This window comes from Engraulis encrasicolus, chromosome 1 (assembly GCF_034702125.1).
Source record: "Engraulis encrasicolus isolate BLACKSEA-1 chromosome 1, IST_EnEncr_1.0, whole genome shotgun sequence".
NCBI lineage: Eukaryota > Metazoa > Chordata > Actinopteri > Clupeiformes > Engraulidae > Engraulis > Engraulis encrasicolus.
The window spans coordinates 15765914-15779829 of record NC_085857.1 but is presented as its reverse complement, the minus strand read 5'-3'; the positions used below and the strand labels follow the sequence as shown (position 1 = coordinate 15779829).

The window sequence follows — 13916 nt, the reverse complement described above, 5'->3', positions numbered from 1 at the left end:
CTGGAGTGCATAGCTTTCTTGACTTCATACCATATAATTTAAATTATTTTTTGTCAGGGCTTTGACTGGGCTATTTCAGAATGTGTATTTCATTATTATGAAGCCATTCTAAAGTCGATTTGCTTCAAAAGTATGGGTTGTTGTCACATTTCAGGACCCATACTCTTGTGTGCTTCAACTGTGTGACAGACTACCTCACTTTTTTCTGTAAAATATCTCGATAAACTTCTGAGTTCATTGTTCCACTGATAATAGCAAACTCTCAAGGGCCTGAGGCAGCAAGGTATCCGCATATAAGGGCCAAAACATACCAAGGCGGAACGGAACGGTCGCAGGACGGACGCGGTCTTTCTGCTTAGTTTTGGCCGGCGTGCTTTTCTCTGCCTTGCACACTGACAGCGTCGGCGTGCGCGGCCAGTCCTATTCAAAACCCTAGCCACAGCCAAAGCTAGCATGCTACTTTGCCATTCATTTGAATGAGACACCGCCGGTCGCCGGCGTGAAAAATACGCTCGAGTTCTATTTTCCAAATGCAGCGCGGCGCGGAGCCGGCTCCCGCGCCGCTGACGCCCGACTACCGCCGGTTGGTGTGCAAGGACAGATAGGGACAGATAATGTATTTTCACCGACGCCGGTAAAAAACGTGGCCGTTCCGCGACGCTTTACCGCCTTGGTGTGTAAGACCCCTAAAGATGCTCCCGCCACCATACTCAAAGGTGGAGATGATGTTTTGGTGAAGGTGTGGTTCTCCAGTTCTCCTCCAAACATGACATTGTGTGTTCCCCTGAACAATTCAACTTTGGTTTCAACGTTGGTCTACAGAATATTTTGCAGTAATTCTATGAAGCATATAAATGCTTTTTCGCAAACCTCAAAGGTGCAGCAATATTTTTTGGACAGAAACCCCATTCATTTCAGATTGGCAGAATGAATCCCATTTTTAGCTATTCTTGGTTACATCTCCTCTTCTGAGTATGGTGGCGGGAGCATCATTATATGCGGCTACCTTGCTGCCTCAGGCCCTTGGCAGTTTGCTATTATCAGTGGAACAATGAACTGAAGTTTATTGTGATATTTTACAGAAAAAACGTGAGGAAGTCTGTCACACAGTTGAAGCACACAAGAGTATGGGTCCTGAAATGTGACAACAACCCATACTTTAGAAGCAAATCGACTTTAGAATGGCTTCATAATAATGAAATACACATTCTGAAATAGCCCAGTCAAAGCCCTGACAAAAAATAATTTAAATTATATGGTATGAAGTCAAGAAAGCTATGCACTCCAGACATCCCACAAACCTTGCTGACGAGAGGCAGTTCTCTAAAGAAGAGGGAGACAAGATACAAACAGATTGTTTTGTTAATCTGATCTGCAACTACAGGACCAGTCTGGTTGATGATATTGCAACTAACTGAGGGTTAAAACCTACTTAACGCAAGGGTGTACTTACTTATGCCCTGCTCTCCTATGAATGCTATGGCCTTATGACCAATAAAAATATGATAACATGTAAATGTTTGGGTGGAATTAATTAAAGCAGACTCTGATTGTTCCTTCTTGAGACTTCCGGGAAGATCAGACCATGTTTTATGATCAATTTTGACAGAAATGTAAGAAATTTCAAAGGGTGTACAAACTTTTTCCTGGGACTGTATTTATCTACAAAGTATCTATCTATCTATCTATCTATCTATCTATCTATCTATCTATCTATCTATCTATCTATCTCCTCAGTTCCTCCCCTTCCTGTGTGTGCTAAGCCCAGGATAATCCCTATAGAGGAATTCCCCTCAGTCAACCAAGCCAAGCGAGGAGACACACACACACACACACACACACACACACACACACACACACACACACACACACACACACACACACACACACACACACACACACACACACACACACACGTATGTGCACACATAACATATAAACATTCCAAGGCCTAGGCACAAAAATACATTTGTAATAAGACTGCATGCGTGCACACACACACACACACACACACATTTTTTATATTGTTTGGCTTTGTTTTCCTCTTTGTCACTGCTGTTGCCATTTGGTAAGTGGTAAGGAGGGACACTGCGTGTGTGTGTGTATTCCATCAAGGTTGCTAAACATAGCTGCGGCTTAACTGAAGTGATTAAGCCTCGTTTGAACTAGCGTCAGCTTGAACTCATTAAGGCCTCAAGCCATTCCCGGGGTTGCCAGGTGGGGCAGTGTCCAGCCCAATCGGGCTGTTTGGGATGACCATCTGTGGGTAAAAAAAATAAGTATTGGGCAGGTTTTCCTCTAGATGTATGGCAGCAGAATTCTGTTGGGGGTAAATGTTGGTGTCTCCTGGTGGGTTTTTGGGGCATTTATCGGGCTGGAAATCATTAGTGACAGTGACACGTCTGGCAACCTTGTCCACTGCCACTAATGCAGATCAGCTGCGTCTCATTGGGGTTAACTTCAGCCAGGCTTATCAGAACTCATGTTTGCTGTGTGTGAGAGAGCACATGGGAGTACATAGGAGCCATACAACATAGAAGAAAATAGAGACCGAAAAAACGTAACTATGTCAAAGAGTCGAGCAGACTTCTTCAGCGCCGCAGAACAGAGAATACTACTGAAAGTCTACCAGGATTACAGAGCAGTAATAACACAAAAAGGCAACACACTTGCGATCACCAGGGCAAGAGACATGGCGTGGCAGGAGATTGCGGACCGCCTGAATGCGTAAGTAAAGTTCCATGGAAATGCTGAATGTTGATTTCTTAAAAAAAACTACCTACATCAGTGTTATCTAATGTGGTATGGGCCGGGTTGCCAGATTGGAGTGTTGAGGATGACCATCTGTAAGTTTAAAAAAAAGGCATTGGGCTATTTTTTCTGTAGATTTATGGCCATAGAAATCAATAGAATTTGGTTAAAATTGGGGGGATTTAGTGCCTCAATGCATTTGTTTCAGCATTTATTGGTCTGGAAATCCTCTGTCACATCTGGCAACCCTGGGCTTGGTTGAGGCTAGGCCAAAGATTTCCTTACTTCTTTCCCAGTAGACCGTCTCTGGCTAGGCTATAGAGTTTCAAAGGGTAGGCCCCAATGAGGATAGATGATGTCATAGTAAAAGTTATTTTTTATTAGTCCAGTCTTGTCAGTTGCAATTTCTTTTTACTATGCCTACTGTGTAGAAAGCCCATTGGGAAACTCCAACTCCCATTGACATTCTGACACAGCACTCCACAGCACACAAGTGAACACTGCACACTGCACACAACGAAATTGTATTTATGCCTCACCCGTGCAAGGGGGCAGCCCTCAGTGGCGCCCCATGGGGAGCAGTGCGGTGGGACGGTACCATGCTCAGGGTACCTCAGTCATGGAGGAGGATGGGGGAGAGCACTGGTCGATTACTCCCCCCACCAATCTGGCGGGTCGGGAGTCGAACCGGCAACCTCTGGGATGCAAGTCTGACGCCCTGACCGCTCACCCATGACTGCCCTAGTAGTACATGCACCAACAAAATAATGTGTCTAACTAATGTGTCTACTAAAAACGAATGTTTTTATCTTATCTTTGAGCAGGAGTGGTGTTAATACTGTCAAAAGGACTGCTTTGCAAGTAAAGACGAAGCACAAAAACATTATACAGAGTGGTAAGTAGGCCAAAATTCACATTATTATTCAGAGAAATCAGTAACACTAACAGTAACACATTTTTAATATTTATTTTTCTTCAAAATGCTACTATTACCATGTCGGAACGCTATAAAGGACTTTTTTTTTTAGGAAAAGCACAAAAGCACAAAAGCACAACAATACCTCTTAATGTATGTCCTCTACAAGTCTTCTGTTGTCCAGTCTTGCACTTTAAATGTCTGTATGAGCACTGTCTATGTCCATACTGTCTTAAGTCCATGTATAAGTACTGTCTATGTCTATACTGTCTATGTCCTTACCTAGATTAGTCTATGTCTGTATGGGAAAGCAAGAAATGTAATTTCAAATTCTTTGTATGACCAGTGCATGTAAAGAGATTGACAATAAAACCTACTTGACTTGACTTGACTTGACTAACACTAAAAGCGAGACCCTAAAGCAGAGGTGTTAGGGGTCTTACACGCCAAGGCGGTAAAGCGTCGCGGAACGGCCGCGTTTTTTACCGGCGTCGGTGAAAATACATTGAAACCTATCTGTCCTTACAGACCAACCGGCGGTAGTCGGGCGTCAGCGGCGCGGGAGCCGGCTCCGCGCCGCGCTGCATTTGGAAAATAAAACTCCAGCGTATTTTTCACGCCGGCAACCGGCGGTGTCTCATTCAAATGAATGGCAAAGTAGCACGCTAGCTTTAGCTGTGGGGAGGGTTTTGAACAGGACTGGCCGCGCACGCCGACGCTGTCAGTATGCAAGGCAGAGAAAAGCACGCCGGCCAAAACTAAGCAGAAAGACCGCGTCCGTCCTGCGACCGTTCCATTCCGCCTTGGTATGTTTTGGCCCTAAAGGGCGGGTTATGCTTCCTACTTGTGCCACAGAGTGAGCTTGTCGCAGCCATGATGCAGTTAATTTTGGTTTATGCCCTGTTTTGAAGCACGGTCTGCGCGAAGTCATTCCACGCTGAAACTGCCTTCAATACAAAGAGTAAACTAGACGTGTCGGTTGTTTTTTAGCATCACAGACTCGACGAGAATGAAAATGAAACATTAAATCTTTATATCACGTGCATGTTTGATCGCACTGGCAGCCACAGTGGTAGTTTGGCATTTGTCGAGGACGAAGCGGAATGTTTCCTCGACCTCGGAACCACTGTTCAACTGTCCAAATAACTTCAGCGTCGTAACTTGCAAGCGCATGTGTTGTCTTTGGTTCGTGTAAATAAATCAAACAACAAAGCACGGGCAACTTATTTAATGAAGAGCTCACAGTCCGTAGACCGACGAAGGTTAGAATAAGGAAGTAGCGCTTGTTCTCGACTCGAGGACAGAGCAGGCTGGTCGAGAGGACCAATCAGAGACCTATTTTCGCCCTTTCACGCCGTCGCTCCCTGCGTCGAGACACAATTTCGGGGAGGTGCCCCAGAGTACCTGCGTGATGGGGGGGCTTCACTCCGTTAACTGCGCGGCTCACTGCATCATGATGCAGTGACGCTGATCTCGAGGCATAAACCACCCTTTAGACTCATTTCCGTTCAGGGGCCACATGCAGCCCGTTTGATCTCAAGTGGCCCGGACCAGTAACGTAATTACGAAATATTTCTGCCCACATATTTCTACAGACCTGCCCAATGGGCCATGTTGTTTCATACAGCACTTTGTTGCACACTGCCCAATTACTATGATGAAAAAGGAACAGTAAACTAAAGTGCAGCCCTTAATTTAATGTAAAAAACAATTGTATTTGTAAGTTTTGTGTATGGCGGCTGTGGCCCAATGGTTACGGAAGTCACCTTAAAATCAGAGGGTTGCGGGTTTGAATCCCACCCTTACCTCTCCCTACACCAATATCCATGGCTGAAGTGCCCTTAAGCAAGGCATCTAACCGGGCGAATACACCGGCCGCGACGGGATAAGGCGACGGAGAATCGCTTGGCTGTGTAGCGATAGCGATACGAGAGATAGAAGCAACAGAATATGTCTGTTATAAGGGTCAAAGACGTCCAAAAAGGAATTGTCATTCAGTGTAACGGATACCTTCTGCTGACTGTAACTGTAAAAAACAAGATTTTTTAATTGTTTCAAGTGAATGGATGGCAGCCAAAGCTTTCATGAATTCACTGGAAAAAAATAAAAGTCATGTTTTTCACAGTTACAGTCAGCAGAAGGTATCCGTTAAACTGAATGACAATTCCTTTTTGGACGTGTTTGGCCCATAAGCAGAATGCAAGCATTCCAACATTCCCATTGGTTGTGGCAGCTGTCGCCGAACCGCATCATAACTAATTTGCATAATATTTAATACAAACTGTTGCTCTCGTCTCGCGAATCGCCTCTAGTAGCCCGAATCGCTCTTGTCGCGTGACTCGCTCAGGTCGCGGTCGGTGTATTCGTGCAGTAACCCCCACATTGCCTCAGGGACTGTAACCAATACCCTGTACCGTAAATAACTCTTAAGTCACTTTGGATAAAAGCATTAACTACGTGTAATGTAATGTAATGTAATGTTTCGTAGCTATCAAAAAGAGGGCAGAAGCTCAGAAGGCCTCGGGAGTTGAGAGTCGCCCCCCTCTCTCTCCGCCAGAGGACGTGGCCTTGGCACTGTCCCTACACCGTGGTCGACCCATGGTGGACGGGATCATAGGAGGAACCTCATCAGAGATACTGCCATCAAGCTGCCGTGAAAAGTACATTCAAGGTATTTCTATCATAGGCGTAGCCATGGGTGGGCCTGGTTGGGTCTGGGCCCACCCACTTGACATCCAGGCCCGCCCCATTCACACTTGACAGTCAACTGTTGCCTCATTGAACTATAATTAATGTCATAGCACTGAGCGATAATTAATCATTTTGTCAAAAGTCTGGTTCATCTTCTGTGATTTCTATGATTTCAATTACAAAGTATCATTTTGAGCGTGGTATTATAGTATCTACCTACACGCTTTCAGGTTGGGCCCGTCCGATTTTTTCTGGACCCACCTGTTTTATTATTTCTACCTACGCCCCTGAGTTCTATAGGCTACTTCTTGTGTTTTTCCATGTATCAACATGTAAACTAAGGCCTGATTCGCATGGGATGGCTAGCCAAATGTAGTCCATAATTTTTAACGATGCTACATACTTGCCTTTTCTAATAGTATGCTTTTGTTTCAGTTACTGAAGATGGTAGTATGCAGTTGCTGGACCCACCTCAGCAGTCCTCAAACAGCGCTTCGCCCAACTCATATGTGAGTATTTGGGCAGTATGTGGGCAGCCGTGGCCTAGCGGTTAGAGAGTTGGTCTTTCAATCTAGGGGTTGCAGGGTCGAATCCCCCCTGACCTCTCCCTACATCTCCATCCATGGCTGAAGTGCCCTTGAGCAAGGCACCTAACCCCACATTGCTCCAGGGACTGTAACCAATACCCTGAAAAATAATAGTTGTAAGTCGCTTTGAACAAATGAAAGCGTCAGCTAAGTGAAATGTAATGTAATGTAATGTAATTTGTTGTTAACCAGATATAACTAGGCCTATACGTTGTTTGTTTTCTTATTTGCAAAGATTTCACCAAAGATTTTCAATATGGTTACCCAGGTAAATTATTCTATGCATCACCAATGCAACAAAGTAAATGGCCTTGACTTTCTCCACTGAACCGCTTTCATTCAGAATAGTGCTGTTCTCCTGAAGAGGCATGGCTGCTCAAAGACAAAACCTGAGATGGTGAATTTGGAAAAAAATGGTTTATCAAAAGTTTCTTCCGAAATGAAAATGACACACAGTTCTAACGGTGCATACACACCGAGATATTCACGTTCGCATAACGTGTCAGGGAGCATTGCGAGTCTGAGAGGTTCACGGCCTGCCTTTCACACTGCACAGTCAGGATCCACGTTCTATCCACGGGCAGCCGCCATTCATTTTTAATGGAAGCCGCTCATTGAACGCGGACGTCCGCACAGGAAAATAGACTCGAATTCTATTTTCAAGGAGCATCGCACTTACACCACGCTCCTGTGTGCAAGGCATGATATGTTTTCATTTATTCGGTAACACTTTATAATAATGTTCCTTAATAAAGACTCAGTAAATAATTAATTAATGATGAATAAAACATTAACAAATGTTTTTATTATTAACTAAGCTTTATTAATGCTTTATAAAATATCTACAAATGATATCTGCAAGATTTTACACACCTTATAACAGAGTATTTTATTCATTTACAAGCAACTTGTAAATGTTTGATAAATATAAAATATTAACATACCATTTCCTAGTCATTTACAAGCATTTGTTTACATTTCCTAGTCATTTACAAACGTTTGTTAATGTTTTGTTCATCAATAGTTAATTATTTATTAAGTCTTTATAATGCTTTTTTGCATCCATTATTCTAAAGTGTTACCATTTATTCTAGCTGTTTCAGACTGATACCGGACACGTTAAGTGGACGTGCCACGTTTGGGATGTGTAAGCACCGTAAGCTGCCATAGAAGGTGAAGAGAATTAATGGAGTTCAATGGGAAAGTCACATCCATTAAAGTGATACTGTCCCATTTTTTGAAATAAGCTTATTTTACACCTCCCCTTGAGTTAAATAATAGGGGATAATCATTCTCTTGTACTTTCAACTGTTCTCTGGGTATGGCACCGTAAATTTTGCCTCCATGCTAGTAGTTAACATTGAGTCCTATGAGACCAGCCGGCAGCTAACTGGTCTCATAGGATTCAATGTTAACTGCTAGCTTGGAGGTAAAATTTGCACTGCCATATCCAGAGAACGGTTGAAAGTATAGGAGAACGGTAAAATCCTATTATTTAACTCAAGGGGAGGTGGACAATACGCTTATTTCCAAAAATGGGACAGTATCACTTTAAGGAGACTGGAGTTGATTCCACTTTATTGCACTGTTGAAGCTTGCTATACTGTTGTCTTGGTTTACCGTATTGCATAATCCTTTCACTGCTGTGTCTTTAGAAAACTGGAAAATGGAGATTTGATGAGGAGATGTTGTCTGGTGACGGTATCCCAGAGGTAAGTGTGAATGTGAGCAGAAATGTTCTAAGCTATGAGATAGCCGTCTCTCATTGGCTCCCATTATAGCCCCGTTGGCGCACGCAGCCAAGTAAAAGATGAATGGGAGCCTATTGGGCTAAATGGCTCAGCAGGGATTTGTGACGATTCTGTTCTCTGGTTTGTAAAGATGTGTGCACATTCTGTACCTTATCATGGAAGTTGTATTAGAAGTGAAGTTAAAGGTTCCTGACATGGCTTTGTTCTCCCAAAGACGTGTTAGTTTTGTCCTGCAACACGCTAGCATTCGGCTAATACCTGCTGGCTGAGGAATCTCTGCGACTATTCACGACCAGAGCTGACGAGAGACGTACTCTGACTGATCCTCCTAGCAGAGACATCTACGGTCACACACCTCAACCCCCACCACCGTCCAACATGTTAATTGAAGGTGCCCAAATTCTTAAGGATGAGCGCAGTCATTTCCTTTACCCCATGTACACATGCCGCTTTTCCACCACCTTAAATGCAATAAATAACAGGTGTCCGCAACAATCCTAACATAACTTTTAACACATCGACATCTGAAGTCAGACTTAAAACTACAAAACAAATGGCGTATGCCGTAAAGTCGATTGTCACGTGTTATGTCATTGCTATAGTTGAAATAAGGGTCATTTTAACGAATCTAACACTTGACAAGATGCAAACGTGTCGGCAAATGCTTTCACTTACTCATATCTATCGAACGCGACTTCATTGTTTCCAGGGAAAAAATCACACGGGCAGATAGTTCTAAGAGAAGCGTACAGCCCCATTGGCACCCATTCATTATTTACTTGGCTGCGATAACATAGCTGCAGTGCCACTCCTGGCCACACCAGCTAGTTGTCGTTCTTGTACAAGATTCCATTTTCTTTGATGTGAGGTAAACAGCATTGCCAATTTAGTAACTTTGTCTGTAGATTTTGCATCATCTCTATGCAACAAAGAACCTCATCTAGCAACGTTGGCAACTTTTTGGCAAATCTGGCGACTTTAAAAGACTTGTTTATTAAGCGACAAAGTCATTGTTTTTAGATGCATCCTAGAATCTCTATAAGAGGGTATGTCAGTCCGTCGTTATGTCTGTTGTTCTCTGTCGGTCGGTCCGTCTGTCTGTCTGTCTGAAACGCATTCTTGAAATTGTTATGCCCTCCTGTGTCCCCAAGGTGGCAGTGCATAGACGGACGCATCTTTGTCCGCCTGTCAGACTTGTTCAACATAACTGTGGTTTTACGCAGCCACCAGAAGCATGCCTCGCAGTTCATCATCTGTGCAGATTAGCTGCAATCTCTGAAAAGTAGTTTAAACTCACCCTTAACCCTGTCACCTTTTTGCAACATGAAATCAGCAAGTTTTCTGGAGATAAGCGAGTCATGCTATCTATCTTCTACTATCTATTATCTTCTTCCAGTAGAAATCGAGTGAGTGGCTGATCTAATTTAATATTTTTTTAATTCAGACACCTGGTTTTCACTCTCTCAACATGCCACTTCCATGTTTGTTTTAGAAGTTATCTAAAATGTATCCGTTTCAGTGGTGATTTAAAAATAAAAAAATCCAGATGCCATGTTAACAGGATCAAATATCTAAAGATAAACATAAACATATATCTCCATTTTAAAAAAGATATCCACATACATGTCATCAAAGGCAGACACTGTATAGTCACTGGGTATTTCTCAAAACCTAGTCTGCACACTTCCAAGTGTGCTTAGCCTAATTAGTCACGCACAGTGATTGGATACTCTTTGGTGAACTCTATGGAGTATCCAATCACTGGGGGTGACTAATTAGGCTGAGCACACTTGGAAGTGTGCACACTAGGCTTTGAGAAATACCCAATATGTCAACTGCTGTCTACTTCCATAGGATGAAGATGTGAGCTCCGTATACAAAAGACACCTGCTCCTGAAAATGGAGTATCACAAATTAAAAATGAGGAAAGTACAGCTGGAGATCAAGAAACTACAGAAAGAGGTATGTAAACTGAGATCAAAATGACAATGACAATGAATGTTTTATTTTTCGATGTTTTAAAATCCTTTTTTTTTTTTTTTTTAAACTTTTTCCTTCCTTTTCACAGCTTGGTGAAGATGAATAAAGCAATTGAAACCAATCCTTGTTTTTTTGTTCATTTGTTGAATAAGTGCCACATTCAAGTAACACATCTTGAATCGAGCTCCATTTCACCCAGAACATGTAAATTTTGTTTTGTGCACGTTGGTGGAAATTGATTAGCAGCCAAGGATTTCATTAAAGAAACTTGGCACAGCTTATTTCAGACTCCGAAATACATTTATTAAATCGATTAATTGTTGGGTCATGCCTGTAAGGTGTGCCTGTTGCGTAATTGCCTACAATTTGTGTTTCAAAAGTAAAATAAAAATCCTTTCATTGTATTGATGGAATAAGATGCCACATAAGATATGAATTTCAATTCCTGTGCACACAGTAAGGTTCATGAGTTGCAAGTGTTGGGTATCAAATTGACGTGTGCATGTCATTCATTCACATTTGTTCAATGTGTAATCGCCTGTATGTAACTTACTGAAAATAGAGAAAAACACATGACCTCAGCCAAAGCTCATGCAGGCCTACTGATTGATGGGAAAATGTAAACATACAGTAGGGTGGACGGATCCATATGCAAATCTGGGGTGAGTTTCTCAAAAGGGAAGTTGTTAGCCTGTTAGCAACTTCGGTAGTTACCAATGGGAAAATGCATTGAAAGCAACGAAGTAGCTAATGTAGTAAGCAACTTTGGTTTCGAGAAATTCACCCCAGTGCTGTAGTACCAGTGAACATCAGTCAAGACAAGTAGGTTTTTTCAACCCTGGTTCAACAAGTAAACCCTGGGATACATCAAGCGGAATATTTCCAGGAGCTGGTTCAGTTGTAATCCAGGTTAGTGAAGTATGAGATGAAGCATGATGGTAGAATAGGGTTTCCCAAACTGTGGTGCGTGCCCCCCTGGGAGTGCGCGGCCTGTCACCAGGGGGTGCGCGAGCTGAATGGAGCAATGGTGGATATGTGAGTTTTTTTATCCAGCATTAATGAGCGTCAGGTAGTTTTAATTATTTGATGAATTGAAAGTGTAATTTATAACTCATAGACTTGTCATGCAATAGGTTCTATTGTAATGTTGGCAGAAAAAAAAATGTCTGATTGGAAATCAGGATTACCCAAAATGTGCGGTGGTGCAACATTCGCTTAGGGGGTGTGCAAATTACTGTACATTGAAATGTGAAAGGGGGTGCGTGGGGAAAAAAGTTTGGGAACCACTGTGGTAGAATATAGAATTTCCGACTATCACATAATAATATTGGTCCCACCATTGAACAGTGTGTTTGGGTGTTTTCTATGTGTTTTACATAACTTGACATTTCCACAATGGAAATTGAATACTGAAGGCAGGACACTTTTGCACTTTGGTGTCAGTGAGCATTTAATCTCACTTGAACTGTGCCTGAACCCAAAAACAGAAAAGAGTCACAAGCATGAGTGACGTGCTTCCCAAATCAACAGGCAACGAGCCATGCCAGTCGTTGGATTTCTGACGGAAGAACAAATGTTCAAGAAACATCGTTGAACTACACGTCGGACTAACAACGTTGTGAACATCAGGACATGTGTACGCTCGGAGGATGCTTTTGAGAAAGGGTGATAGAGCTTCTTTATATTTCAGACCAAGTACGTTGCTAAAGAAACTAACAACGACCATTTTGAGAAATGCACCGCCAAAGTCCTCATTGGGGGGTGGGACAGACGTTATTATATTCTGCTTTTAATGCTATCCTTGCTGCTGTTTACCATTGGTGCTGGACCCCGTTTCTCAAAAGCATTGTTGCTAACCAGTTAGCAACTTACCAGGTTTCCAATGGGAAATTACATTGCAACAAGGTAAGTTGCTAACTCAGTTAGCAACGATGGCAGTGGTGTAGTCTACGTAGAACGCGGGTATAAGGAGTATACCCACTTCTAAATTTCAGGGATTTCAGTATACCCACTTAAAATTGATTGATCCATTGTTTTGAATAGCACAAATATATACGGTATACCCACTTCAAAAAATGCCCAAATATACAGTATACCCACCATAAAAAAGTAGACTACACCACTGAATGATGTTGTCAAGAAAGGCACCCCTGGATGCTGTTGTTGTTGTTGTTGTTGTTGTTGTTGTTGTTGTTGTTGTTGTTGTTGTTGTTGTTTAGAGCTGCTGTTCTAAAACAGGCGTCCTCAGTGGGGGGTGGAAGAGACGTGGAGGAGGCTAATTCCGGAGAAGACGAGCCGAGTCGCCTCCCTCCTCTTCCTCCCCTTGTAATTACAGTGTCATCTAGCTTGGATGTGTGCGTGTGTGCGTGTTCGTACGTGCGTGTGCGTGTGCGTGTGTGTGTGTGTGTGTGTGTGTGTGTGTGTGTGTGTGTGTGTGTGTGTGTGTGTGTCCTTTTGGCATGCTCTCTGCATGTTGGTTTGGCACAAGTGTATTGTGTGTGTGTGTGTGTGTGTGTGTGTGTGTGTGTGTGTGTGTGTGTGTGTGTGTGTGTGTGTGTGTGTGTGTGTGTGTGTGTGTGTGTGTTGGGTTTTCAGCAATGGAAGAATGCTTATGTATTTTTTGCCATCAGTTATAATTACCAAAATGTACTTGAATTCACATTTGCTCAAAAACAAACACACACACACACACACACACACACACACACACACACACACACACACACACACACACACACACACACACCACTATAAACACACACACACACACACACCCCGACACCACTATCCACCCTTCACTCCCTGCATCTTGACTTGCGTCCAATCTTAAGTCCCTCTAAAACACACACACACACACACACACACACACACACACACACACACACACACACACACACACACACACACACACACACACACACCGACACCACTATCCACCCTTCACTTCCTGCATCTTGACTTGCGTCCAATCTTAAGTCCCTCTAAGCACAACCGACCATTAACTCACGGCCCGTGTAGTAACCTTGGCTCCATTTGCCTTCATATGCTGAGAGGAAAAACAGACAGAGAGAGAAAAGGAGTGTGTGTGTGTGTGTGTGTGTGTGTCTGTGTGTGTCTGTGTGTGTCTGTGTGTGTGTGTGTGTGTGTGTGTGTGTGTGTCTGTGTGTCTGTGTGTCTGTGTGTCTGTGTGTCTGTGTGTGTGTGTCTGTGTGTGTGTGTGTGTGTGTGTGTGTGTGTGTG

The 13916-nt window shown here is 43.0% G+C and overlaps 1 protein-coding gene across 1 annotated transcript; it reads left to right on the top strand.

The window, feature by feature from the left end:
• The first annotated feature begins 2474 nt into the window (after positions 1 to 2474).
• LOC134451502 (uncharacterized) lies at positions 2475 to 10797 on the top strand. Its single transcript, XM_063202039.1, has 7 exons — positions 2475 to 2727; positions 3576 to 3646; positions 6156 to 6338; positions 6794 to 6867; positions 8601 to 8657; positions 10551 to 10658; positions 10765 to 10797. The coding sequence occupies exons 1-7, from the start codon at positions 2567 to 2569 to the stop codon at positions 10780 to 10782; spliced, it is 672 nt and encodes a 223-aa protein (XP_063058109.1). The 5' UTR covers positions 2475 to 2566; the 3' UTR covers positions 10783 to 10797.
• The last annotated feature ends 3119 nt before the right edge of the window (positions 10798 to 13916 follow it).

Bases quoted from the DNA above. Each gene is read 5' to 3' on its own strand.
- LOC134451502 (XM_063202039.1), top strand. From the start codon at position 2,567: ATGTCAAAGAGTCGAGCAGACTTCTTCAGCGCCGCAGAACAGAGAATA. The intron at 6,868-8,600 runs GTGAGTATTTGG...CTGTGTCTTTAG, and splicing joins GCGCTTCGCCCAACTCATAT to AAAACTGGAAAATGGAGATT. The intron at 8,658-10,550 runs GTAAGTGTGAAT...CTACTTCCATAG, and splicing joins CTGGTGACGGTATCCCAGAG to GATGAAGATGTGAGCTCCGT.